Genomic DNA, 10,315 nt, shown 5'->3' on the forward strand with positions numbered 1-10,315 from the left:
GTTTGCAAATCTTATTTGATGTTCCTTCATACATAACTCTAAATCCGAGGGATTTACTCAATTGATGATAATCACATTATCATCCTTCTTACTTCAACGCTAACATTCCGAGTCCAAAGACTCACGCCCTGATAAAAGCCAATTCATTAGTTTTCACTACCTCGAAACAATTATTACACAATTATCTCCGGAATTTTAAAATCTTCAATCAATTTTTCTCAAACAGATAAACTCTTAAATACAAGTACCCTGTTTTCCAAAGATTTCTTACACGAGTCTTTATTTTCAAACTATCTTGGAACTTTAAAAAAAAATGATTTTTCACTTATGCGATTTATAAAATCTTATACATAAATTTAACTTTACGTACTTTGACTAGTACATATTAAATAAATACTTTCGCTTCTACAAATTTTCACTTTGATTAAATCGAAATTACTTCACAAATTTTATGAAACCCTAGTTTTACTATGGACATCATTTCGTCACCTTCTCTAAAAATTACTTTCACTAATTATAAAAAACACTTTCGCATTTTTATCAATTTACCTTTGTCTTATCAAATTAAACATTCTTTTAATCAACTCTTTTTCGTATTGGTCAAATTATTTCACGTAAATAGTACGTGATGTACATAACTCAAGTCTTACTAATAGCTCCGCTTCGTTTATATTATTATATCGAATGTCACAACTTTTCAAAAATTACTTTGGCTCATTATTAAAACTTTCGTATTTCTCTCCAATGAGTTTGGATCACCTTTATTCTCATTCTCCGTGTAAGAACGAGACTTACCTCTTTACGTACATCATCTCTTCATTTCTATGCTAATCATTAAGAAGATCCTACTTCCGGTATCTTACGGCTAAACCACAACACCCTCGTAAACATCAGTACTACGATCTTTTGAACAAGGAAGCAGAGGTTCCTTCATGATAGAAACAATATATTATAAACAATGATTCACCTTTATTCGAATCCGCGTTTAAACTCATAAGTAAATAATAGACCGACCCGCCATTGGTGCGAAAACACTTTTCTAACTCTGAAGGAGTTACCTTAAACATTTATGAAGATACTCTACACATTTCTTCCTTCTTGGATTACAACTAGATGTTATTCTAGTCAAGTCTAGATCTATGATTCGACATGAAGCTGAAATCATAAATCTTGAAGCTACATTCTGAAACTATTTCTAAAGACAAGTTCTCATGTATACTGAACGATGTCTTTCATTTAATCACTCGTATTATCCTGAGGTCAATGAATCCTCAACTAATTGCTCATTTATCTATTAGACATCTCTTGAAAACTAAAGGTATCATGGTTACTTTTCGCAACTTGAAGCTGGTACTATCCCTAACAAGCACCAGCCATACATCAAACTACGTAACTGAAATCTTTACGTACTCTACTCTATTTTATCTGCCCTACTATTGCAGCATAAACACTCAAAATCTTAATGAGCTCAATGATACATTTCATGCTGATATAGCATCATCTTTCCTTTTAAAGGAAAACTAGTCAAACGACACTCTTGTTATTCCTTGGAAAATCTCCGCACTTAATGCACTTTGTAAATGACCTAATAAGGTTAAGGATCATGAGATCAAACGTGTAAACAAAACAATATACTAATTGTTAACACTCATTGGAATTCACGAAAGGGCCCCGATTGTACTAGGGAACGTGAAAATCAAACTCTATTAAAATCCGTTGGGATTCGCGTAGCAGCCCCTAACATACATGGGAATGCGAAGACCAAACGATACGGAAATACCTCTATCTCTTCTCAACTGCTGATGCAAACGAGAGCTTTACCTAAAACTTCGGGACGAAGTTTCTAATAACGGGGAGGTACTATAACGACCCTCATTTTTTCATTCTATATTTTTCCAATATTAAATGCCCAAACAATATAATTAAAACTTAATGATTAAACTTTAATCAATAATTGTTAAGTGTTAACAGTTAGAAAACATATTAATTAACTTTGTGCAAATATTGACAAGTTAATAAAAGATGAAAATAATAAACTGTTAGTCGACATTCACTGCTAATTAAAATTTATGCATTTATGTAATATTATAACTAATAACCTATAAGTAATAAATAAAAAGTGACATTTATATAAATAATAAAACAATTGGGAACTAAATATATACAAGTCATGAATTAGTAAAAAGAAAATAATACTTATCATGTAGTAAATGTAAAAATAATAATAATAATAATAATAATAATAATAATAATAATAATAATAATAATAGTAATAATAATGAGACTAAAAACATCTTACATCCTTATGTTGACTAAAAATAAAGTGTAAACTAGTACATCCTTATGTTAACTAATTATAAACTAGTACCACCTATTGTTGACTAAAAATTATAAAACAAAACAAAATTATTAATTAGAATATCCTTATGTTGACTAACACTCTAATACTTGCACTATATAAACACCTAGTTTCTCATTCACGAATCACACCAAAATCCTCTCTCAAAAACAATCTCTCCCTCTCCCTCTCTTGTGGTATTCGAATCTTCAAGCTTGTTCTTCGTGTTCTTCAAGAATCTTCAAGGAGTTCTTCAAGATTTTCAAGGCTTTGATCTTCCATCTTCATCGTGTTCATCTTTTCTTTGTTAAAAATCTTGAATCTTCAAAGGTATAACATAAACCCTAAACTATTTACATAAACTTTGATCTTTGTTAATTCATATTCATATTATAAACTTGTTATTCATAAGTATATACATAAACACACCTAGATTTATATATACATATATACATGTAAAAAAAATATATTTTTATATATATATATATATATACATATATATACGAATTATATATACATATACATATTAAAACCTTAAACCCTAATTACACCTAAACTATAATTCTTAAACCCTAATTAATTAAACTCTAAACATTTATGAAACCCTAGGACATTAATTACTAAACCCTAGTTATTAATTACTACTTTAATTAACTAACCCTAATTAATGAAACCCTAATACTACTTATACTAGTACTTAACATGTATACACTATTACTATTACTAGTACCTATAACCTACTACTTATATTGTAGCACAAAAACATTTTGAGATATGTATTAGAGATGTATAGATCTTCGAACTTTCTTGACGAATTGTTTCTACGAGATTCTAGGCAGAGGGTTTGGATTTCTGATTTAAAGGGTCCTATGGCTCAAGCCCCTAGATCTAAATTAGCCATTCGAAGGGAAAGGGGTGATTGGAAGCTTATCTAATACGGCAAGTATCCTAAAATGGAAAATACTCATAAAAGTAGAAACTCTCTAGTCATAGAAACTTAGTAAAATAAGAAACTTTCTAAAAATAGAAACTTTATAAAAATAGTAACTTACTAGGAATAGAAACTTAGTAAAACAAACTATACTTAAACACATACTTAAACTTAAACATGGGCAAAACACTTAACTACTCTTAAATGTCAATAGGTTGACTTTCCTGCTCACTCGTTCAACTCTCTATTCCGAGGAATAACTCTCTCTCTACTTACTAAGGTGAATTCATAGCCCCACTTTTTACTGTTTCATAACTGTTTTATAACTTTTGGAGTGAGAATACATGCACAACTTTTATAACTGTTTTACACATATTAACTATTAAACTTTGATATGTTGGGCTATGACCAGCAAGCCCTCAACCGATAAGTATAAACGATAACTTGTTACGGGGTAAACTTGAAAGTCTAGTCTAAATATCAGTACTTACACGTATCAACTATTAAACTGTGATATGTTGGGCTATGACCAGCAAGCCCCCAACCGACAAGTATAAACGATAACTTGACACGGGGTAAACTTGAAAGTCTAGTCTAAATATCAGTACCAACTGTTAAAACTATGTTATATCCGGCTATGTCCGACTAAGTCCCTACAGTAATATTTTTAAGTGCTGCGGAATGCTTATTTATTGGGGGTAGGCCTATCGGGAGTAACGTCCCCGATACATTTGACTCAGTCTTTGTATTACTTGATAATGCAATTTAAACCGACAAGGACAGACACAACTTGTCATGGGGCAAACTTGAACGTTTAGTCTAAATATCACGCACTGGCATAACTTTTTGATTCTGCGGGAGATCAACGTTACAAACTAAATCTTGTGGTCTAAAACAACGATAACTACTTTTGTTAAACCTATGAACTTCACTCAACCTTTTTTGTTGACACTTTAGCATGTTTTGTCTCAGGTGCTGTTTGATTCAAGCTTTCTTATCTACTACTTATGTGATGCTACTTGGACATAGGATCAAGAGATATCGCATTTATTACTTCTGCATATGAACAATTACTTTATCGTTATTTCCATTATTGTAACGACATTTCATTTTCCGTTGCGTACTCAATAAAGTTAAATTTTCTCATTTAGTATTGTTCTCGTATTATAATATGTTGATTTATTTGATATTAGTAACGTTTCTTCCAGACCCTATTGGGAGGACGTTACAATTCAGCAATCAGCGTGTTTGTTTCTGACCTCTGAATGATATATGGTGCTGAATGGTTCAGAATTCAGTGCTGAACCATTCAGAGCTGAAATGTTCTCTTAACCATTAAGAGCCTAAATTTTCTGTGATATTTTCCTCAAATCATATTCCGAACACTTAACCAACAAGTATATTGAATTTTTTTTATTCATGTTACACGTTAATAAGTTAATTATACTCAGTTAATATCGTTCATTCCAAATGATTATCAAACAGCTCATTTTCATTCAGAACAAACATTATTCAGAGGCTTTGAATCATTCAGATTCCGAACCATTCAGCGATGTAATGACGTACGTCACGCCATGGGTGACGTCACGTGCAACGCATGGCGTCTAGCACATGAACCTGTTGGGAATCTAAGGCTGTATCACGTGTAACACACGTGATATTCAGTAAACGTTCAACTCATGCTCAATCTATCATCACGCCATGGGTCACGTGACGGACTGTCAAGGTTGACTTGGTATTGCTGAGTTGGACCACATCCCTACATTTCAGGAACGTGAAATAGGTTGTAGGCTTGATTAGGAGGTTCTAGTGGCAGTTACAAATCGTGGGTGCAATTATAATGGCTATCATGCATAACCGTCATTTATTTTCTATAAATAGCATCCTTTGGCCTCATTTAATGGCCAATCGACCAACTGATCATTTCACACACTAACCTTCCATAGCTTACCTTGGAGGCTCGGAAAAAGACAAACAACATCACCACATCCATCTCCCATTTAACCGAAGGAACCCCTTCCAAAGGTTAAACTTCCTTTTTAATTCATTTGCACTCAGACCGAACAATTTTGGTTTGATCACGCTGAATTATTCAGTTTTATTAAACGCACCCTTAGTGTCACAACTTCGAATTCTATTAACTACTATTTATTTATTTTTTTAGTAAAATAGAATTAAAGTAAAGCAAAGTGGAGTATCATCTAATCATAATTAAGTCCTCACTCCTCGTGATTTGTACCCGCAATGGACCACTGTCCCTCTTTATATCACTCACTCTGTCCCATTTTCATATTTTCATATATAACTATAAATACTTGACCTTTCTTGTTTTTTATTACTATTAGCATCACTCCGTATTAAGTTTATTCAATCACGCTTGAAAGTTAAAAATAAATAAATTCAATTTTTGATTCCCACCCTTTACTGTTGAGGTAATTTCATGATGTGGCCTGTGCGTCCATTTTATTTCACATTTTCCTTATTGGAGTTTGTTTAGTAAAATTCATGACACCATAATCATTCATTTCAAACAACTCAACCTCCTAAAAATATGTCACACTCTCTCTATCTCATCTTGTTACTCTTGTTACCATTTTCTTTTTGTTTAAATCAAGAAGCACAATATCTACAGAAATTAAAACTTGGATTTGATGACCCAGATGGGTTTTTCTCCGATTGGAATGACGCCGGCGCCGATGCTACTCCTTGTAACTGGACCGGAGTTACTTGTTCTGAACCGGGAACCGGTTTTGTTGTTTCAGTTGATTTATCGAATGCTAATATTGCCGGTCCGTTTCCGTCGGTTCTTTGCCGCCTCACCGGATTAAAGTTCATTTCTTTATATAATAATTCCATCAACGGTACACTTTCCGACGAGCTAACCGCTTGCCAGAGTCTTGTTCATTTAAATCTCGCTCAAAATTTACTCACCGGAACACTGCCGGAGAATTTATCTAAGTTACCGGAATTAAAGCACCTAGATTTAACTGGAAACAACTTTTCCGGCGACATTCCGGCGAGTTTTGGTCAGTTTCAGAAGCTTGAAGTGATTTCATTAGTCGACAATCTTATCTCCGGCAAGATTCCGGCGGTAATCGGAAACATTTCCACGTTAAAGCAGCTTAATTTGTCATACAACCCATTAGACGCCGGCGAGATTCCACCGGAGATCGGAAACCTTACTAACCTCGAAGTGCTATGGCTCACTGGGTGCAACTTAATTGGACCGATTCCTGACTCACTGAGTCGACTCAGTAAACTCGTTGATCTTGACCTTGCCATCAATAAACTCAGTGGGTCAGTTCCGAGTTCAATTACCGAGTTAAAAAATGTTGTACAAATTGAGCTTTATAACAACTCCTTAAGCGGTGAGTTACCTAAAACAGGGTGGTCAAGGATGACGTCATTAAGGTTACTTGATATATCAATGAATTTGTTTACAGGAACAGTACCTGAAGAATTGTGTTCTCTGCAGCTTGAAAGTTTAAATCTTTATGAAAATGAATTGGGTGGTAAGTTTCCTGAAATCATTTCCAATTCAAGTAATTTGTATGAATTAAGGTTGTTTGGTAATAGGTTTTCGGGTACTTTACCAAAAGAGTTAGGAATAAATTCACCTTTAATATGGATAGATGTGTCTAACAATCTGTTCTCCGGTGAAATTCCGGTAAGTTTATGTGAAAAAGGTAAACTTGAAGAGATTTTAATGATACACAACTCATTTTCCGGTCAAATTCCGGCGAGTTTAAGTAAATGTCGGAGTTTGAAACGTGTCCGGTTAGGATACAATAAATTTTCAGGCGATGTTCCGGTAGAGTTTTGGGGTTTACCTCAAGTGTCATTACTTGAACTTGTTGAGAATTCGTTCACTGGGGTTATTGGTAAAAAAATTGCCGGAGCTGGGAATTTGTCTACTTTGAATATTGCTAATAACAAATTTTCCGGTGAGTTGCCGGATGAGTTTGGGTTTTTGGGTACTTTAATTGAGTTTTCCGGTAGTAATAATCAGTTTTCAGGTTCTTTACCTTCTAGCATTGGTAATCTTGTTCAATTAAGTAAGCTTGATCTTCATACTAATAAATTTTCTGGTAAGATTCCAAGTTCAATCTATTCATTAAAGAAGCTAAACGAGCTTAATTTAGCTAATAACGAGTTTTCGGGCAATATTCCTGAAAAAATTGGTGAATTATCGGTCTTAAATTATCTCGATCTTTCGCAAAATCAGTTTTCGGGCAAAATCCCGGTTGGGTTACAAAATTTGAGGCTCAATCAGCTTAATTTATCGAGTAATGGTCTCATCGGCGATATCCCACCCGTTTACGCTAAGAAAACTTACATTTCTAGCTTTTTGGGTAACCCGGGCCTTTGTGGAGATATTGAAGGTTTATGCGATGGCAAAAACGTTACGAAAAATAGGGGTTACGTTTGGTTGCTTAGAGCTATCTTTATATTGACTGGTTGCATCCTTATTGTTGGTCTCGGATGGTTCTACTTTCGGTGCAAGAATTTCAAGAATTCTAAAGAAAGCATCGATAAGTCGAAATGGACATTAATGTCGTTTCATAAGTTGAGTTTTAGCGAATACGAAATCTTGGGTGCTTTGGATGAAGATAACGTGATTGGAAGTGGTGCGTCGGGTAAAGTTTATAGAGTCGTTTTGAGCAATGGTGATTCGGTGGCCGTTAAAAAGCTATGGTCAAGTTCAAAAAAAGGCGATGAAGATATTGAAAATGGGTCAGGGTCGGGTTTGGTTCTTGATAACGGGTTTGAGGCCGAGGTGGAGACTTTAGGAAAGATTCGTCACAAAAACATTGTTCGGTTATGGTGTTGTTGTTCGACAAAAATGTGTAAACTTTTGGTTTACGAGTATATGCCGAATGGTAGTTTGGGAGATTTACTTCATAGTAGTAAAAGCGGGTTACTTGATTGGCCGATAAGGTACAAGATTGCGGTGGATGCGGCTGAAGGGTTAGCGTATTTGCACCATGATTGTGTTCCGCCGATTGTACATAGAGATGTTAAATCGAATAACATTTTATTGGATGGTGATTATGGTGCTCGAGTAGCGGATTTTGGTGTCGCTAAAGTTGTTGATGGTAATGAAAAGGCGGGTAATTCGATGTCTGTTATTGCTGGTTCGTGTGGTTACATTGCTCCAGGTTTGACCCTTTTTGGTTTATTGCCTCTAACCATAGCCTAAAGGGTTATGTTTAAACATACCATATATAACTTAAATCCATGTTTATAACTCACAGTTTCCATGATTAAATATTGATACTAAGTTTAAATAAAGAAAGTCATTATTAAAAAAATTGACTTTACAATTAATTCAACCAAGTTTGTAAAATTAAGTATCGTAAACTTAAACCTAGCCTTAGGATCATTCTCCTGAACGTAAGGAGGCGTAATCATTTACCTTGAGTTCAAGTTTTGTTGAGACAAAATTAGTAAGATGTGTGAAATGTGTAATCAATATGTGGGCTAAGGAGACGTAATCATTTACCTTGAGTTCAAGTTTTGTTGAGACAAAATTAGTAAGATGTGTGATATGTGTAATCAATATACGGAGTAGTAAAATGTCTGAAATGTGTAATCAATATGTGGGCTAAGGCTGTCTGTTTACTTTCAGACTTTCAGTGCAACTACTACTCGCATTTACTAATGATTTTGATTAATGTACAATTTACCTTGCATGATGTACAAGTTCATAATGCGGCATGAGTTAGTATGGCAAAGTGTACAAACTTCTTAATTATAAGATAAATGTGTTATGTTCTCATCTTGCAGAATATGCATATACATTAAGGGTGAATGAAAAGAGTGATATCTACAGTTTCGGTGTAGTACTTCTTGAGCTCGTGACAGGGAAACTTCCGGTTGATCCCGAGTTCGGAGAAAAGGATTTGGTCAAATGGGTATGCACCTCGCTTGACCAAAAAGGTCTAGACGACGTGCTTGACCCAAAGCTAGACTCATGTTTTAAGGAAGAAATATGCAAAGTTCTAAATGTGGGGCTTTTATGCACGAGCCCCCTGCCCATCAACAGACCATCAATGAGACGAGTTGTGAAAATGTTGCAAGAAATTGGGTCGGTAAACCCTATGAAATTTGGCACGAAAGATGGAAAGTTAACGCCTTATTACTACGATGATGCATCCGATCATGGAAGTGTTGCTTGATATTTTGTGGCTATTATGGTGGCTTCTTTGATGCTTTGATGCATTGATCCATTGATGCCAGAACAAAAAGAAGGATGTATGATCCCTTCTTGGTTCATCTTTGGATGCATTGTTGAGTGTGGTAAGAGGGAACATGTTTTTGTGATTGGTTAATTTGTGGTGTGTTGGAATGAATATGAGTTTTGTGTTGTAAAAGTAGGTGAATTATGTAATGAAAAAGTTAGGAAATATACAAGAGTTGTTATCTATGTGTCTTTTATTGTTTGAAGCTTAGATTCCATATCTATTTTTTACTATTGCTTTATCATCTATCATCTATACATGAACATGAAAACTATGATGAATTGAATGTTAGTCTTATGACCATATCATATCAATGTGGATAAAATGCTAAAATTAACATAGGAATCCCTTTAAGATCTAGACTAGACGGCTGGATTCTTTTTATTCTTCAATAATAATTTTTATAAAAAACTATAACAATATTAAATGATATCCTCTCTTCTCGGTCTATCTTCTTAATGCCTTCTATTGAATGCCTTCGGATTGAACCGATTGGTGAGAGACCAAACACAAATAATCAATGAAATTTATAAACTATTAATGTGGAAAATACGGAGTAAAGTATTTAAAATTGACAATATATGAATGTATATAACCAGAACCAACTATACAATTAATTCAATGACATGTCCATACATAAATGCCAAACCTGGTAGTGAATTTCAATTTAATGATTACTCCGTATATTCTAATAATAGAGAAGATAGTCTAACCGTCCATAATCAACATGTACGGTATTTTTTTAAAAAAAATACTGACCAGGAGTTCACTAAAAGCATTCTTTTTATCTAGAGCATATAAGTA

The 10,315-nt window shown here is 34.1% G+C and overlaps 1 protein-coding gene across 1 annotated transcript; it reads left to right on the forward strand.

Annotated features, from left to right (window-relative positions):
• Positions 1–5,667: 5,667 nt before the first annotated feature.
• LOC139870936 (uncharacterized) lies at positions 5,668–9,714 on the forward strand. The gene is made up of 2 exons (XM_071858699.1): positions 5,668–8,428; positions 9,057–9,714. Exons 1-2 carry the CDS (start codon positions 5,821–5,823, stop codon positions 9,446–9,448), a joined length of 3,000 nt encoding a protein of 999 aa, XP_071714800.1. The 5' UTR covers positions 5,668–5,820; the 3' UTR covers positions 9,449–9,714.
• Positions 9,715–10,315: the final 601 nt, after the last annotated feature.

Source organism: Rutidosis leptorrhynchoides, chromosome 1 (assembly GCF_046630445.1).
Source record: "Rutidosis leptorrhynchoides isolate AG116_Rl617_1_P2 chromosome 1, CSIRO_AGI_Rlap_v1, whole genome shotgun sequence".
Taxonomy (NCBI): domain Eukaryota; kingdom Viridiplantae; phylum Streptophyta; class Magnoliopsida; order Asterales; family Asteraceae; genus Rutidosis; species Rutidosis leptorrhynchoides.